The 19,118-nt window shown below is 37.6% G+C and overlaps 1 protein-coding gene across 2 annotated transcripts in view; it reads left to right on the forward strand.

Annotated features, from left to right (window-relative positions):
• The window catches only part of KHDRBS2 (KH RNA binding domain containing, signal transduction associated 2), a 507,201-nt gene extending 489,249 nt beyond the window's left edge, over nucleotides 1-17,952 (forward strand). The window contains exons 9-10 of one of the 2 annotated variants that reach the window (XM_032463333.1): nucleotides 14,290-14,350; nucleotides 17,809-17,952. In XM_032463333.1, the coding sequence (XP_032319224.1) occupies nucleotides 14,290-14,318 (29 nt within the window). In that variant the 3' untranslated portion in view covers nucleotides 14,319-14,350; nucleotides 17,809-17,952. Of the gene's footprint in view, nucleotides 1-12,146; nucleotides 13,000-14,289; nucleotides 14,351-17,808 lie in introns of those variants that run through there. The other variant, XM_006187704.2, reaches the window with a different exon arrangement.
• Nucleotides 17,953-19,118: the final 1,166 nt, after the last annotated feature.

A 19,118-nucleotide genomic window follows, 5' to 3' on the forward strand; every position in this document is an offset into this window, starting at 1 on the left:
GAGCTGGGCTCACCTCTGTGACCTGTGGGTCTTGCTCTGCTCTTTCTTGGTTGTTCAACTCTTTTTCTGCAGCCAAGGCTAGAGACAAATAGCATCTGTAACTGTAGAAGCAACACCTGCTCTTACGCACTGGATTCCATTCTGGGTCAAATCATAATTTACCAACAGGCTATTCTCTGCACACAGAAAGCAGCTGATCAATTATTTTTAATAAAGTAATGAGGAAAATGCAGAAAGTGGTTTGACTGTCTGGACAGAGTAAGAAAGACATTAGGCAGGAATTTTTCATAATAACTTTTCTTCTATTTCATTATCTAAAATTTCAGCCACATTGGCCATATTCTTAAGGTTGAAAGATTAGGCACATGTAGGCCTAAACATAGACTTTGCTTTAGGGTCTTGACTTTTTCTTTGGCTATTAGGATCTTTTGCCATTTTCTGACTTTATTGATCAAGAGTTAGTTCAAAATACAGTTCACATTTAAGGTGTTTTCCTCTTTGCTTGAAAATGTTGATAAGTCACCTGTCAATGCGTTCTGATTTGGGAAGTGCTGTTTGATTTTCATGTCAGAGGGTGAGTATTCAGGACAGGATTTATTTACTTCTTTTGCTGAGGTCAGGAAATGACATTCCAGGAACAGAGGCAAATAAATCCAACCAACACATTGCAACCTTTCATCATGGGCAGCTCTCATAGGAAACAGTGGAGCTGAGGAAGGGGCTTGCTCATAAGCCAGGATTCCAGCAGCCCAGGGCCATTCCATCACCTCCTTATCCTCTCTGCTCACTGTGACCCATCTCTGCTACACACTGGGCCACAGAATGAGGTCGGGGAACCCTGAACAAAAGCACAAAGTCATTTATGTCTTTTTAATTGAAGTATAGTTGATTGACAGCATTGTGTTAGTTTCTGGTGTGCAGTCAAGTGAGTCAGTTACACACATATATTACACATTCTTTTCCTCTGTGGCTTATTACAGGGTATTGAATGTAATTCCCTGTGCTATACAGTGGGACCTTGTTGTTTATCTGGTTTAGACAATAGTTTGTATCAGCTAATCCCAAACTCCTAATTTATCCCTTCACCCTCTTTCCCATTTGGTAAGCATCAAGTTTGTTTTCTATGTTTGTGAGTCAGTTTCTGCTTCGTAAATAAGTTCATTTGTGTCATATTTTAGAGTCCACATATAAGTGATGGCGTATGATATTTGTCTTCTCCTTTCTGACTTCAGTTAGTATGACAATCTCTAGGTCCATCCATATTGCTACAAATAAAAACACCTATGTTTTAAATGATGTACATGTGAAATTAATTATATATTTTAGAATTTTTTTTACCACAGGTGTTTAGAATCTAAGTAGCTACATAGGTATGATTAAACTTAAAAATAACATTTTTTACTCTAAAAATACACACACACTGCAGAAAATTTAGGTTATAAAAGATGGAAATTTAAATTATACTCCCATATTTATTTACTCTTTACTTTATTTTATATTTTACCAATTTTTAAATCCATCATGATACATAATTTATTTGAAAAGAGAACACACATAGACTGATTTATAAAAATTCCTTTAAGATTTCCCCATCATAAGATCAAGGGTTTTTGTTTTTTTTTTCAGTTCATAATCATTAAGATAATACCTTGACAAAATGCAGAACTTAATACATTTTCATATGTGCCATTATAATGAACCAAATCTACATAATTAGTATAACTTTTTGTATAACCAGGAAGTAAGGAAACTGCCTGCATGCCACTCCATATGGTCATGAGATTTAAATGTGCTCATGTCCCCATAGCCGATCCAGACCATAGAAAAAGGACAAAAAGGACAAAGTCAGATGATGAGACCTAGTAAGAGCTCAGCATCGCAGCCTTGATGCCTAATTATATGAACATGCATCGTGTGCAGTCAGATTTTGGTATTAGGTGATTGTGCAAAGGGAACTTTGAGTTCAGTCTTATTGCTCATAGGCTTATCCTGTCACCTCCAAAGGGGCAGATGATAACTTTTAAATCTGCACATGGAGCAGGGATTTGAGGACCTACTTACGTCAATTATGGACTGACTTTTTTAAAATTAATTTTCCATAACTCACATGTTACCTAGTATATCAACAAGTATCCATTTATAGCTCACCTTTAATGAACTGTGCACGATCTTTTAAATCAGTAACATTTACTCCAAAACGTAAATCTTGCATCTCACTGCTTATCCACTTATATTCTGAATTACTGACTCCTCTCTGTTACATTTTGGCTGTATCCAGGATACAGATCTGTGTTAGTATAAAATGAGCAGCTTCCATTCTCAGACCACTGGCAGCACCCAGACTTGGGCAGAATGTGAGGAGACTCACAGTAAGTTGCCCAGACACTTCTCCTCTGCTCAGGTGGGAGGAAGCACCTGCGGGGAAACAGAGGTATTGACAGAGGAACAAGAAATGCTCTCTGGGGCAACTGGGTCCTGCATTCAAAAGGCACAGATACCCAGAGTCTCTCATTCTGGATTCCAGAAATGGTTTGAAATAAACCACTAGAAGTAAAATCCAGTCATTCAGTGTGACCCTTCACTCGGAATCTTTACACATTGTGGCTTCGTGTATCACCATATTGAAATCGTGTTTGTCTCTTTTGGGCCCAAATTCATGTTGAAGTAACAAATGCATTGACTTCAGTGCATATCATGTGTCCTCTGGGCTTCATTGCAATTAAATTATTCAAGATATTTTCATACACTTAATATAAAATATTAAACTATTTTTCTTGCAATAAATAAATATAAAAATTTAACTACTAAATATTTAAAATAAATACCAGTATGAAATATGATATAATTATATTTAATATATAAAATATAATAATCTACATATATCATTTAATGTATTAATATTTATTAAATGGTTCATTGATGTCATTATTATTAAATTAATTTTTAATTGTTACATTTCTGATAACTTGAATTTATTTTTGGAACGTAAATATTTGATTTACAGGAATTCCAAATTAGTTTTTGTGTTTTTAAAATATTTCCTAATCTATCAGAATCATTATAATTGTTTTTGGATAAATGTGAATAGCTCATAATTCAGTAAGGGTGCATTTTAAATACAGTGCATAGATCAGCCTGTCTGAGCAATGCTTCACATAAGAAACACCCTCTAAATTCTGAGACTGACAGCTAAGAATGGACAGCAATATTCTCTACTCAGAGAAGAGAGCTGCTTATTAAAACATATTTAAAGTACAAACTGAAGAGCTAATTATGGGTCTGTTCTGCAGTGGCATTTTAGATGACAGCTGTGTGGAAGCAAGGAAGGTAACATTAATATAATGTCTTGAAATGAATGAAAGCAGTAAGAATTTTTGTGCCCAACTTGGGAACATACGAGTGCCTCACTTCAAGCTGATTGCAGAACACAAACACACTCATTTTGTTGAGGAGATGGAACGATTATTTCCCCAGTGTGAATATAAGCTCTGTCTTGATTAATCTGTGAAAACAGCAAAGGAAAATGAAGCTACCCGGTAATCACGCCACCACGCGATTCAAGCGTAGAGATGAGCCATTTGCAATAGTAAACAGACGTAGAAATTTGAGGAAATTGATGTTACAAATGAAGATTAGTTTTCTTAAGGTGGGCAGAAATTTATAGTCATTTTTAAAAATAATGTTATACAAAACACTTCTCGTAGGATTTATTAATATTGAAGTTGTTATTGAGAGATATTGAGAAAAATACCACTGTGATTTATTCAATTTAAGTTTTAATATAGATTTCAAAACTTTATTTTTAACTGAAAGGAGGACTAAAGAAATTGTGCTCCTAAAGTGTTTTAAAATCCAGTTGTAAAATTAACTTAAGAAGTAGCTGATTTTCTGTTCCCAACTGTTTCAGAGGTTACAGTGGGATGGACATCTAATCCAACTAGTCTTGGTAATAAATGCAGACTATGTTGCTTCGTCAAGAAACAGCCAAAAAGAGCAGACAACCACTACTTCATTCTTGCCTTGCTCATTTTAAGTTAGATGTATTAACAGTGGTTTAAATTTTGTTTTGAATCATGTAGTCCTGAATGCAACGGGTTTAAATTTTGTTTTGAATCATGTAGTCCTGAATGCAACAGTTTTCGGCAACACTGGAACCTGCTTTTCAGTATTTTAGATCAGAGATTTTTAACATTAATTATACATTTTCGAATCACCTGGTGAATTCTGAAAAAAATACCAGTATCCAATTGCTATCCTGGATCAGCTCTATCACATTCTTTGGGGATGAGAACTGGGCATCAGTTTATAAGTTTCCTGGGTGGTCCTACTGGAAGCTAAGATTGAGAATAAATTTTAGAAGGATACATGGCAAAAAGTGGCCCACGATCTTAATATGAAAGGTCGAAACGTGTCCACTGTCTGCATTCTTGAAGGCAACATATTTTCAAAACACTGGGTATTTTATAAGCAAACACTGTGTTATAGAATCTGTCATTTTACATTTACTTTTTAATTTATAAGTTTAAATAATGGAAAGTAAAATGTCCCTTTTTGAACAAATTTAGTCTCTTTTTGAACAAGCGTGTTGAACAGTTAAATCTCAAACTTGATTTTTGTCTAAAACTCACCCAACCAAAGTCCACAGAGAATTACAATCCACATGCATCTAACAACTCTCTTGTTACACCAATAAAACAAGTCATAGGAAAGTTCCTTTATTACTTAATTTTCTGCTGAGTTAATGGTACAATCATTTGAAATGAGGAGGAGGGGAAAGTTGAGTGATTTATTGTCAGAATCTTAGGGTCAACTGATCATGTGCAAAAAATACATTCAATATGATATAGATTTGTATTTAGAATGTACAAAAAAGGAATTGTTTTTAAAAAAACACAAAGTGCAGAGTACAAAATAAAAAGCTGGGAAAACATTTTCTTCCCAACATGGAAATACACCAACTAGAAAAACATATATCCAGGAGATACGCTACTCTAGTGTATCTTCGCAGAATTACCAGGGAAGATTTTTATATTTATTAAAATAGTACATGGATTTAAAAAAAAGACTAAGATACATTGTTCTGAAATAACTGCTACACTTCATCTATCAAAGATGTCATAATTTATTGAATGACTCAGTGGGAACTGAAACACAATGTCAGTTGAAATATGGTTGTAATTATTGGTGTCTTATAATAGATGTCTTTTTGTATTGAACATATATATGTATATGTGCTTAAAATCATGGAAGGACACAAAAAATAAGAAGGTAGCTGAGTACTCTGGACAAAGATGACAATGGCTTGCCATGGAATAGGGTTGATGGAGATGGAAAGAAATGGATGAGTTAAATACATATTAAGGAAGAAAAGATTGTTTAGATCTAATGAGCAAAATTGAGAAGATGCCAAGGGTTTCTGATGAGTGACTGGATAAGTTGTAGGCAATAACAATATTCACTAAAGTGGGAAATTTAGAAAGAGTTTAAGTAGCATGGAGAAAAAAAAAGTGTTTAGTTTGGTGGGGGGGGGAAGCTGACTTTGAGACCCCTGAAATGTCTCACAGGCAGTGAAGTGTGGGTGTCCGAAGCTCAGAATAGTTTGTGACAATCAAAATGTGTCATCAGTATGTAGATGAAAGGACTTGGTGACTTGCAAAGAGGTCTTTCAACAAGAGAGAGGCAGACCCAGAACTCAAATGCAGGCCTGGCTATAGGACTCCTGGGACTTCCATTCAAAGTAAAGATACCCACCTGAGAGAAACCTGTGGCTTCTTTTTGGGTACAAAATGAAGATGCAAAACATGTAAAAACAATTAATTTATTCAATACATAATTATGGAGTACCTGCCGTGTGCATCATAAAACTCTAAGTTTGGAAATGGAGTGAAGTCCTTTTTGTCCTCTAAATGGGTTATCCCAAGTGTTGCTTGTCTCTGACAGGGGGCATCTAATTAAAATTTCAAAAGTGATAGAAGCTGTAATTGCTTCCCAGAAGCTGCCTGAATTTCCTGAGAACTTAACTGATGGTGAACTGAAAGTTTACTCTTCTTGGAAAGTAATTCATTATGTTCATCTTTGAAGAGAGATGCTGGCCATTCATATGTCTCCTTCAATTCTGTTCTGTTTTACCCTCTGCCGCTTAAAACCACAACTCTGCAATTACATATAATAATGATACAAATTATGTGGATGCAATGGTTCAGCCATTAGGTTCCAATATTCCGTAATATTTTTAAATGCTCAGAGCAGATCAGCTAATCCTGCCTTCCACTTTGGATGAATTAATACCTAGATTTGCACAGTAGCAAAATTCAATTTGAGCAGCATGCATTTTTGTTAATGAAATTAAAACTGCAATCTCATTCATTTAGCTAATCATTCGTTGTTGGGATCACCAATTATTATATAATCAAAAGGGAGTAATATAAGTCTTCTTAAAGGAAGATATCAGGACCTATTTTGCAAGAAAATTGTATTTGTTAATAATATACATAAAATGCCTAGCACTGTGATTGACCCCTACAAGTTGTGATGGAGTGCAGCCATCTTCATTTTTTAAATAAGTATTCAAAAATTAAATATATATAAAATAAACAAGCTATACTGTGTAGCACAGGGAACTATATTCGGTATCTTGTAGTAGCTTATGGCAAAAAAGAATATGAAAATGAATATATGTGTATGTTCCTGTAGGACTGAAGCCCTGTGCTGTACACCAGAAATTGACACAGCATTGCAAACTGACTATATATGGATAAAAAACACTTATAAAGGGGAAAAAATTTAAAAATAATTCTTTAAATAAATAAGTAAATAAGTAAATAAATAAATAAAAGCTGGTTCTAACTTAAAAAAAATTAAATGAAGAAAATGGATGGTGTTATTATAATGAGTTACAGCAACTACAAAACAAGTAACCTAACATATTCCCTTGGGGAATAAATAGCTATAAAACAACATGTACTCAGATATTCGAAAGGTGCTTTTAAATGGAATGGTATTCCTCTAAAAGATAAGAAACCTCACTGGGACCAACAAGCTGAGTGTCTCAGAGCCGGTGTGAACTTTCATCAGCCTGTTGCGACGCTCTCACAGGATTGGCAAACCAAAGACACTAGCGGCTTGTAATAACAGAGATTAATTTAGGTTTCTCACCTTTGTTGTGTTTTTTGCGTATTCGTTTACAGTGTGCCCCAAAAAAAGCAAGAGCTGTCCTTTTTTGTTTTAGCGTATTTAAAAAAAAAAAAAAATCTGAGGTTCTTTTTCAGATCTCAGAAATACAAACAAGTAGCTGTGTTACTGGCAAAGCGTGAGCGTAAGAACTATGCCCTCAGTAATGTTATGATACCCTGTGTCCCTTCTGAACTGTCCTCTAAAGTTAATTTACTCTCAAGGTGTCATGTTAACCTACTTCTGGAAAGACAGACATTAAAGGTTTACTTTCCAGGTACGTAAAAAATGCCGACTTTTCATAAATTGGTGCCCTGTTCCTGTGCTTCCTGTTTTTTGTCCAACCTCAGTGTTTATCAGAGAACACCTTTTTGCAGTGTTAAAAATCATCCAGATTTTTCTTTTGTGCTCTGAATGTGCCCCACAGTTCCTAGTTCCCTGGCAGGAATGAGATCACATTGAGAAATACACACCACGTAATAGTCCTGATTCGGCCGAGAGCAGAATATTTGAGATGCAGAAGCTGCTTAAGTCAGTGGAGTAACGTTCAGTGCACAAGAGGGATTACCTGTGTAATTTACGCCCCTTTATCAAAGTAAACGTTTCTCAGTGATGCTTATTAGCATGTAATGGAGATGCACTGTTTGGCGTTCTGTAAAACTTCATTCAACTGAGTGAAAAACAAAAATCAATCTGAGTTTACAAAACCAGATATGGAATAAGTTTTTAAAGAAATAATGATCTATTTCAAATATCCAAAACACTAGCACAGGGAACCGTATTCAATATCTTGTAGTAACCTACAGTGATAAAGAATATGAAAACAAATATGTGTATGTTCCTGTAGGACTGAAGCCCTGTGCTGTACACCAGAAATTGACACAACATTGTAAAGTGACTATACTTCAATAAAAATATATTTCAAAAGACCACTATAACCTAATTGCTAACCATGTGTTTCTGAAAGTCCTGTTTCATTTATTTTGCATAATTGATTTTAAAATTCCTTCTGAGCTAGTAACGCCATTTATTTACATGGTACTTAATGAAGATTTATGGTGCCTTTACTACCTGAAGGCAACCATAGACAGTCTTTCCTGTCATAGATCTTGGAATCCAGTTTAAAAACCAGGCCAGATGATACAAAATAATTATACAAGGAAGTCTTTAAAGAAAGTGAGTTCTTTTAAATAGGTTAAGCAGTATCTGAATTTTTAGTTATGCTGTATATTTGCTCAGAAGTTTATTTCTTTGAAATGATTAAATGTGAGAATTCAATCCATCCAAGTTCTCTGAATGATGGAGTTCAGTAGCTCCCTCCTCTAGGCTTTCTTCAGCATTTTCTTCAAATAGTAATTACATGGTGTCGTAATCTATGAAGTTTCATATTAGTTTGGTCCTGTCATCTCCTTAAGGCTCCTTAAACTATCCCCCTCGTATGCAGGGCTTAGGACAATGACTCACATACAGGAGATCTTTAGTAAAGCAAAAACAAGAAAATTTTATCTAATGAATGCTTTTTTTGCCCCTTTTCCTTCCTATTTCATATACTGTATGGTACATTGAAATCTAAATTTGGAAGCTCAGAAATGGTGGGAATTTGGTCAAGTCACTTGAGCTCTATTTTTCACATCTTCATATGCTTTTTTAAAATCCACAAGTCTGTAAACCATCCCAGTGATTTCAAACCCTGCACCTTCTCTAAGGAGTATTGTACTTATTTCACATACACATATAGTCTACTTAGTGCTTCTCAGACAACAAGATCCTAATATTGAGAGTGTCTGACTTCCTTTATCATTTTCCAAAAGTAAAAAGAAAAAATTATCTCTGAATTATACTGTCTACAATGATTTTTTTTTTTAAATGACATCCCTCATGGGAATAGACACACTTGGCCAGGACTCCAGAATTTGTATGAAGTCCTAACATATTTTAATTCCACTTTCCCTGCTGAATAGTAGAACCCCAAGCAGATGGAAAAATTCTAAGTCCATTCCTGGCTCTTTATAATTTCAAATTTTAGAGAATTCTCATCATGAGGACTTAAAAATGAATTGTCTCTTCCTATGTTTGGTTTTTTCCATGTGCAAGGTTACATGGTGGACTAAAGTTAGAATTCCTTTGGGTTTCTAAGAATCACTTCTATTTCTGAAGTAATCTAAGAGCTTCCAGCGAGCAGTGAGGACATTGGCTGACCATACAAAGCTCAATGACACACTATATGATGACAAAGAAAAAGAACCATTCATTGGGTCAGCGTTCTCCAGTCCAAATCCAAAGACTATAACTGGACTGAGAGAAGCTGGCTTGTATCGTAATGTGGTGACTGCAAATGTGTGGCTATACGTAAACATTCTGGCATTAGGAAAAATAAAGACCAAGGAAATTTAGTACAAATAGAAAAAATATTTTCCTGATCTCAATTCACCACTGTCATTGAGAACGTGTAAACAATGGGCCCAAGATCTGAATTAAGTGAAAGAAATCCTTGATTTCCTCTGCTAACAGTAAGGCATCTTAGAAAATCTAACACTCCCTTTGCCTGAGCAGGAATTCGTTTCAGCTGCCTTTCTGGTTGCATTTATGGTAGACTAACAGAATTTCCCAATTTCCTGGGCTTCAGCAAGGAGGAAAGAGCATAGTATTAACTCACACACCAACAGAGAATTATAAAAGAGCACATTTCTATGCAATAAAACCAAAAGTTTTTACACTTTTTATAATAGGGTGCCTCTATGATCGTTCCATTGAATTCAGTAGTGAAATTTTTTCAGTACTTAGCTAACTAATAACCATCTTGAGTCAGAAGTCTGACTATAACAAATATAGAAGATTTCTAGTTAGGGAGTTTATAAAATTAACGTTGAAATTCTTCAACTCAGTTGTTAGTGTTTTTAAGGCTGTCATTGGAAGCTCTTTCTGCCTCGCAGTTCCCACATTTAACCATCAGTTCATGCCATCGACCAGGCACTGCATCTTCTCCAGGCGCTCGGGACACAGCAGTGAATCTGTCACTCCCCATCTTAATGCTGGTTCACGGTCAGGAAATGTAAGGTTTCAGTCCATCAGTTTGCTACCCTGGAGCTTTAGATAGAAGTCTAGTAAAGCCAAGTCAGTGAGGGAGTTTTTACCACACTTCCCTGCCTGCAGTTGTTCTGCTGTTTTGCAGAACCTCCCAGGAACACTCAGCATCCGAGAATGCTCCAGGACTTCCATCTCCTGGGAAAACTTGAAACCTGTATTAGCTCAGTTTCTAAAATCCGTAGACTGCAATCCAGGGATCGCTAACGTTCTAGAACAAGTGAAGCAAAAAGCGCTACGTTCCGGGGTATATTTTACCACTAGAGGATAAGGACATTGACATATTGTTGACTATTAGACAAAGTGTAAAATTCACATTACATAAGGCTGACAAGTCACTTTCAAACTTGGCAAGCAAAATCCATTTTCCCTTCCAGTGCGTCAAAGAAAGTTTTATTTAATTCCAATCAAGTACATACATAAACTTCTTCTCCAAAATGTCTAGTGTTGAGAAAGTCTGGCAGCTTAGGGGTAAATTCCTGTCCTCAGGGGGTCACATCAGAAAGACCCACATCCACTGATCTCCCACCAAAAAAAAAGACGTGATCGAGAGTGGGGCTGCAAACTTTTCCTGTAAAAGCCCAGAGTGTAAATAGTTTCGGCTTTGCAGGGAGTGTGGTGTCTGTCACAGTTACTCAAGTCCTCCTTTGTAGAAGTGAAGGTAGCCACGTACAATAGGGCAAAAAATAGGCACATTTGTGTTCCGGGAGAATCTCATTCACAGAGACAGGCAGCTGGCCGAACGTGGCTCTCAGGCCATGGTTTGCCAACTCCTGATCTAGGCAGAGCTGTTCTGAGTGAGGTAACATTTCTCATACTTACTTAGGGCCTCACGTCTATTTTATGTCCTATCACATATTGAAATAAACAAAAGCGTGGACCTGAAATAGTAAGAGAGATAATTTTTCACTTATCATCAAATACCGTTCGTAATAAAGGTCTCCTGGTGAATGAGAGCCTGAGAAACCTAATGTTTGCCCATTTAATGCTATTTCTCCCCATACTGCTCCAACTCTTGTTCATTTTTCCGTATTATACGTCATTATCCCTTGCCTTGTAGTACAGTAAATGCAATTTAAACTTTTCTTATTGCTTTTTGCTAGCCATATTCTTAGAGGCACTTGGACTATCCAGAGATACATGCTTTACATCAGTTGGGCTTGACCTGCAATGATTTTTTTCCCAGCCGTATCCATCACCACCCCATTTTATATGAGCTATGAATGTCAGTGTGTCTCTTTCTAGAAATCCCCTTTTGTTAATGTCCATACTTCCTTCCACCATAGCCCAATGCGTGTAATCTGCTCCCTAATGAAGAGCTGAATTCTGCCTGAAAGACTCAGATAACCTAGTTTCTGGAATCCCATAAATCACCGTAAACCCAGTATGAAGCCCTTGGCCCCATGAAGGAACACGACGTTTCCCTTCTGGGCACAAAGACTTGACAGATTCATGGGGGTGGTTTACACCGATGCTCCTCTTTCCATTTCACTCCTAATAAATGGACTTTTAACTTTCTCTGCTTTGAAAGATACCCTGCAAGTTTAATTCCAAGTGCTTGCATAAATAGATACTTTTTGGGAAGCTGTCACTGTGTGGAAAGTGTAGTGAGGCTTGAGTCTTCTGTGTTAAGATCTTCTATTCTCTTTTGAATTGTTGCATTTTTTTTTTTTTGGCAGGGGGGGTTGGTGTTTTTCTTTTCTTTTCTTTTTTTAAAGCCAACTTTGACCCCATCAATGTATCTCTCAGGAAAAGTGTAAACTATTCTTGCATTCTCTTAAGCATCATCGTGAAAACCAAGTGCCTGCCTGTGTGATCAGGGCATCGAATGTTGCATCTTAAATGACTGTGAGTGAAGCCAAGTGAGTGTGCCCATCTTCTCTCGTCCGCAGCACCAGAGGAATGGGCCGCGCCCCGCTCCAGCCTGAAGGCGCTGCCGCCAAGGCCAGCCCGAGGGGGCCGCAGGGAGCACCCCTACGGTAGATACTGAGGGGCCTCCTCACCGTGACCTCGCCGCAAAGACGGGTCATAGCCTGAGGTCTCCACGTAAACAGCAACATGACAAGTAATAGTCCTTTTTTTTGTTGTTCCTATTCTTGGGATAACGGCTCATGATTGCGCCCACGGAGTTCTTGTATTTCCCCTATGCTGTTGGCGTGACATTGACACTACTATTATTTTACAAAACAGACTAAAAAAAAAAAAGACATTGGCAAGCGCTGTCTATAAACCACTCAGCAAGATGCGATTCTGGGTTGTTTTCATTGTTGTGTGTAATCTTTTATTTTTTTCTTTTTCTTTCTTTCTTTTCCTTTCTTTTTTTCTTTTTTTTTTTTTTTTTAAGAAAGAGCATGAACCTGTTAACACATTCGGAGTCTCAACTAGCAAAAACTTTGTTTAGGGTTGCTAAAAGACTGTAACATGATATTTGAACTAGCTATAATAAAGTTGTAGACAAGATGTTTTAACCTGTCTTTTAATATCTGTTAGTTAGATGGAGATGTTTGATATTAAGTTTGTAAATTTAATTTTAATGCTGTTTTAATGGGGTTGAAAACAAGCAGCTACTGTATGTATGTAGCTAACTGAATTTGTTCAGTGTTTTAACCTGTATTTGTTAAAACAAAGAAAAACACAACACACATAAAGTTCCATGTGTAAGCTTCTCTAAATAGGAAACCACAATTTGTCAAATATGTTTGCCATAATTTGTCAATAAAGCTGAAAACTTTTGTAAAAACTAAATTTGGAATCACTTGTTTTCTAGCTTTAAATGCCTGCTTTATTTCTTCTTCAAGAGACGCCTAAAATGTTTTCTATTTAAAAATTACAAAAATGAACCCAAGCCTGTTTTTTAAGATATTTGTGTAATACTTTAAAAGTGTATTAATAACTTCTGGTTGTTAAATAATTTAAAAGTTAACAAACTAACCTGTGACATGAATCATGGTTAGTGAACACTAATGTCTATATAACATGTTAATGGAAAAAGTGGATTTAGAAGAATAAACGGATTTTAAACTATCCTCTAAGCTTTATCTTGCTAAACACAAATTCTGGTTGACTTGTTTGCATTAGCATGTCTCTCGTGAGAAAGACTAATGGAGAATAAAGAGGTAAGATTACCACTTACCACTGTCTAAATGCCTAGTTCTTCAACCTTTGAGTTTCCCGCACATTAAAGATCCCATCCAACATGTAAGCATTGCGTACACTCACCGTATTGTTTTCACTCAAAGGAGTGTGTGGACTTCATTTGCGTAGTTGATAACAATTTGTTTTGACAAACAAATCATCCGTGTCACTGGCCAGTTGTTGCTATTCAACCTCAAAAACTTTATTTGTAATTTTCAGTGCTAAATATCACCGCCCTTGAAGGCAGTTTAGAGGGCTGATATTTCTTTTGAGACTATCAGACTTGCTGGCTGTTGATTATTAAGGAAATATGTCGCAGGACTCAAAGGATGACTAAACGTTAAACAGGTAACACTCAGAGTAACTCTGTAATTTTGCCTATGCCACAGTAATGGTAAAGATTCTCAGTTATTAAGTTCCTAATTGTTAAAAAAGTAAACCTACAAAAACATAACAAATAGGTCTATAGGTTATTAAAACAACTAATTAAAATTAACTAGAGGCACCAAAGTTATTTTACAATATATAACCCTCAAGGCAATAAACAGAACTAAAATTAGCAATAATAGTAATGCAACTCTTGCTAACATCAAACGTAAGCTAAATTTTGATGGAAAAAAAGAAAATGAAAGACTCGATACTAGGGACGAATGCCAAAACTGTTCCTCTTTTAAATACAGTTTTTTTGTTTACGGTGGCTTTTGTCAATGTGATTGGTTTACTTTTTTGCTGCTAACCAGCTTAGGCACATTGCTGTTCAGTTTTTGCAGCTGGGAGTTGCATGCTAATAGTTTTATGAAGTGTGTGTCTGTCATCAATTAAAATTGTAAATGTTTGGCTTTGACACACTGCTGTTGAGTCATATTTAATTGATTTTTCTATTCTTTCTCACTATTCCAGGTACCCACAAGCAAAGAGCACATAATTGAATAGCAGGTGTGATGGGCTAACAAAGACAGAGGTAAGTTTATGTTGATCTTCTCTGAGATAAACAGTCTTTGCCAACATGAAGCTTTGCAGTTAAGCCAGAACACCAAATGCTGCTTGCAAAAGAAGGTTTACATTGTTGCCAAGGAACTGAGTTATTTTTAGCTTCTCTGAAATAAAGTGATCTAACTTTGTATTTACCTGGCAAGGCTTTCTGAGTGTATTCAGAAGCTTGTCAAAGGAAACATGAATTTGTAGTCAGTCTTCAGCCCTCCTCTCTTCTACGAACTGCTAATTGTACACAGGAAGTCTTAAAAGTTTGATTCTGCAGACATACGAGAAGGAAATTGCAACTGTTGACTGAGATGGAAAGGACAGGAGAGGGAGCCCCGTAAGTAAGCCCTCGCCTGCCCTCTGTCACTAAGATAATATTTATTAACATTACTATTTATTTAGTCAAATAAAACAAACTTACCCTGATTTTCCCCATTTATCCCATGGGATTTATCAGTCAACTTCTTATTTCTCATCTGCCACTTTGATTCAGCAAATATTTACTAAGTACAACCTGTATTTGTTAAAAAAAAAAAAAAAGAAAAGAAAACCACATTTTCAACCGCTATTGAAAATGGAGACTTGACTTCTCTGCAAAGGAGTTGAAAACTGTAGCCAATAGACCTCAGACTGGAAACAGTGCAGGGTCAGTTATGAGAGCCACAGACAGACCCGAGAAATGAAACGGTTTTGCCAGGAGATTTGAAACAGGGGTAGAGCCCAAGTTTCCTCCTTCAGGGTCTGGGCCACTTCTCACTGCACAAATATCCCTGGTAGAGGTCACCTTAGACACGTGCCGTGGGAGAGAGGGGGGAGAGCCCCGAGACGCCTTATGACTAGGTGTAGAACGGAGACTGGGGGTACCACAGGATGAAAGGGCCGGGCCGTTCACTGATGGAGAAGGGAGCCCCACCTGGGGGAGGGAATGCACTGAGTCCATTCATGGAGTCGGAAAAGCTCAGGGAGTGGTTGAGGGGAAAACAGAAGGTCGGTGGGCCCTGACAGCCCAATTCCTAAAGGCTCCGAGCAAAACCAAGCCTGGGGAGGTGGGGCTGAGTCAGGTCACGATGGTCTCTGAGTGTTGTATTAAATTATTTGAATTTTATGGGGGAAATAAAAGGAAGCCACTGTAGGTTTGCAGTAACACGCCAGAACTCTCCCTAAGGAAACTGTCCCAAGGAAACAAGGCAAACGTCATTGAGTCACTTTTCTAAGATTCAATATTAATTACATATGGGCTTCCACTAAGCAAGTCTCTTTGCTAAGCTGCAGAATCAAAGATCAAATGTCCCAGAGGACGCAATTCTGAAGTTTTATTTATCAGTAACTTACCAGGTATCTGATTTGACTTTTAAAAAATGGTATTGTTTTTATAAAACAAGGAGAGAAAGAATGTCTAGTCCAGCTGTCCTGTGTGTTATTATCCTTTGATTCTTTTAAAACGATAGGCTTGATCCTGTAAAGCAATGACAGAGAAATGTCACAACTTGCTCCTATTTTGATATATTAATCAATATGCTTTTGTGTCCATTGCAATTATTTTATCCTCTGTATTATTGCTGTTTTATAACCCTGTGGCTCTCTCACCATTCAGACTCCGTCTTTGAACTCAGTAACTCGGGGCAGGGCTGTCATAGCAGAAACACCAGGGCTGAACAGCAGAAGAGAACAGTCTTGGCTGTTGAGTTTAAATGAAAAGTTAAGAGGTTTTAAAGCTCAAAAACAATAATTTGTGAGGAAGGGGATTTTTGACTTTCAAAAGCCTGCATTTTGAGTAGGCTCTGAGTGAGCTTTAAAGTTTGTGTGTTAACGGTGCGTTTAAAAGCTCCTATCCAAAATTAAACAGATGAAAGGCTCCCATCCACCTGCCTCTGTACATCTACAAGATAAACATGGTCCAGGCTGAGAAGAGAGCTCAAGGGGTAACAGAATCTGAGATGTTAGTGTAAGATACTAGTGTGCTCTCGAGTCTGGCTCTGTACACTAAGTTAGTTATCCAATAGAAGTTTCCAGTAGATCTGGACCCTGAAACGGAGCCAGGGAAGACAGCGTGCTTCACTGAATTCCCCCACGTCAGTGAGTTCTAGGTGCAATCCTATAGAGAAAAAAAAATTTTTTTGCAGAATGTTTTCCATGCTTGCAAGAGTGGAGGGGGTGTGGCAAAGCACCACACATTGATGGGCACCTCTGCAGGAAGGCAGGGGATGGTGCAGGGGTCTTGGCTCAGGCCAGCACTGACCAGGATGCAGAGGCATCCGTGGATACAATGTTGAGAGGTGACAAGATTAGCTGCTCCCTGCTACCAGCACCTCCAAAACGTAAATCCAACCCAGGAAAAGTGGAGCGGCAGAAATGAAGTCCTCAGTTGACAGAGGAACTCATCCCCCAAATTAACCTGAACTGGCTGAGATTTTTTTTTTGTCCACTTGGCAGTATGGGGACTTGAGATTGAAATCAAGCTGAAGTATAGGAAAATGTAATTATGGATACATCACAGTCATTTATTGCATAACTTTCCCAACTTTCAAAATAGAAGTGAATACAGTAGGTTTCCCTGGCAACAGGGTAAGAGAATTTCCCTAAATTAGTGGCCTCTCAGCAGCAAACTTCGATAGGATGAAAACTGTTCAAAGAGTGCCTTAACTAGTGACCGTTTGCCCGGTTGGAGGGACCTGGACCTTTCTTCTCCCATCAGTGATACTGGCTCTGTTGGATCCCTTCATGACATCATGTCCCCTCTCACTCATTTCAAAAGTGCTGGCTCCCAAAGATGACAGGCACAGGTGAAAGAGGAAAATGGGGCACGAGGGGATGGCCACGTCCCAGGTCTCGCTGAATCCCTGGGACACGTCCTGCCAAGTGTGGGTCCTTGGCTTTGCACGGGAAAGAATTCAAGAGCGAGCCCCCGTTGAGTAAAGGTAGATTTATTCACAGAGATACATACTCCATAGACAGAGTGCAGGCTGCTTCAGAAGACAAGAGAAAGGCCACCAGGTGTGGGGGTTGGGTGCTCAGTTTAAAGTAAAAGCAGACACACACTCCAGAGACAGGGCGCGGCCTGTCTCGCTGAGAAGAGGAGCGGCCACGAGGCGTGGGCGCTGCTGGTTTTCTGGGCTCAGCGCCTTCAGGTGCTGACAGGCGGGAGGACTGTTCCGGCTACTTTGGGGGGGGAGGCTGAGATTCCCGTCACCCACTTTTTGACCTTTGATGGTCAGCCTTGAACCTGTCCTGGCACCTGTGGGAGGACACTGTATTTCAATGAGCAGCTATTGAAGCTCAAGGTCCACTGGGAGTTGAATCTCCCGCCGTCCTGGTGCTAATGGCTGTGTCCTGCTTTGAATGGTTGTGCCCTGTCCCCTTCCCTCCTGTCTCACAGGTACCTGCCAGCTCTAAGGGTAGTTGACGTTATTCATGTGCATGTTCCACACATTTTTTCAGATGATGCTGTAGCTCTTGGTACACTGATGATCCTTTGACGACATGGAACTCATCAAAGCACCGAAAGTTTGGGCACTACACATTAATAACTAAGAAAGTCTTCATGCCTGCTTATATTTCTATAACAAAAGTTTTACTACACTCAAATATGATCAAATCAGAATCCACTTCATGTCATTTATGAGACCAAATAATATTTTTAGGTCTTCAGGGTAATATTTAGATAATTTCCACTTTCAGTATATTAACGGAATTCAGACCATTTGGCTTAATAACAATTGAAATCCTAACCGTTTTTAAATAAATTTGGCACAGAATGGCATTAAAGGTTCTTACAAATACCTTTAAAGGAGGTATTTAAAGGAAAAAAAATTTAAACTATATTATTAAAATATTACTCTTGTTCCTTTCTTCACTTAAAAATATATAAGGATGTACTTTGAAACCACAAATGCCCCTTAAAAATGTAACTCTTTAGTTATATAGCATTTGCTCTCTGTGTCTGTGTCTCTTGGTTAATATAATACAGAAGCTTGTCTGCTTTGGGGGGATTTGAAAGAGAATAGAAAACAGTAACTAATAATATGTTAAGTTGGCTAAATATCAAGTCTCAATTTCAGTATCAAGAGGGGGCCTGTTAACTCCACACAAAAATGACTAGAGCTGATTTTTAAAAATTGGCAAAGTAACAGGATACAAGATTAACAACAAATACCAGCTGCATTTCTTTATGCTAACACTGAAATATCAGGAAAGGAGAGTAAAAAAATAATCCCTTTTAAAATCACATCCAAAAAAATAAAATACTTAGGAATAAACCTGACCAAGGAGGTGAAAAACTTATACACAGAGAACTATAAAACGTTCATTAAGGAAATTAAAGATGACTTAAAGAAATGCAAAGATACCCCATGCTCTTGGATTGGAAGGATTAACATTGTTAAGTGCCCATACTACCCAAAGCAATCTACACATTTAATGTGATCCCTATCAAATTACCCAGGACACTTTTCACAGAAATAGAACATATAATCCTAAAATTTATATGGAATCACAAAAGACCCAGAATTGCAAAAGCCATACTGAAGAAAAAGAACAAAGCTGGAGGAATAACCCTCCCAGACTTCAGACAATACAGAGAGCTACAGTCATCAACACAGCATGGTGTTGGTACAAAAACAGACATATGGCTCAGTGGAACAGAACAGAGAGCCCAGAAATGAACCCACAGACCTACAGTCAATTAGTCTTTGAAGAGGAGATAAGAATATACAATGGAAAAAAGACAGTCTCTTCAGCAAGTGGTGTTG

This window comes from Camelus ferus, chromosome 20 (assembly GCF_009834535.1).
Source record: "Camelus ferus isolate YT-003-E chromosome 20, BCGSAC_Cfer_1.0, whole genome shotgun sequence".
Lineage (NCBI taxonomy): Eukaryota > Metazoa > Chordata > Mammalia > Artiodactyla > Camelidae > Camelus > Camelus ferus.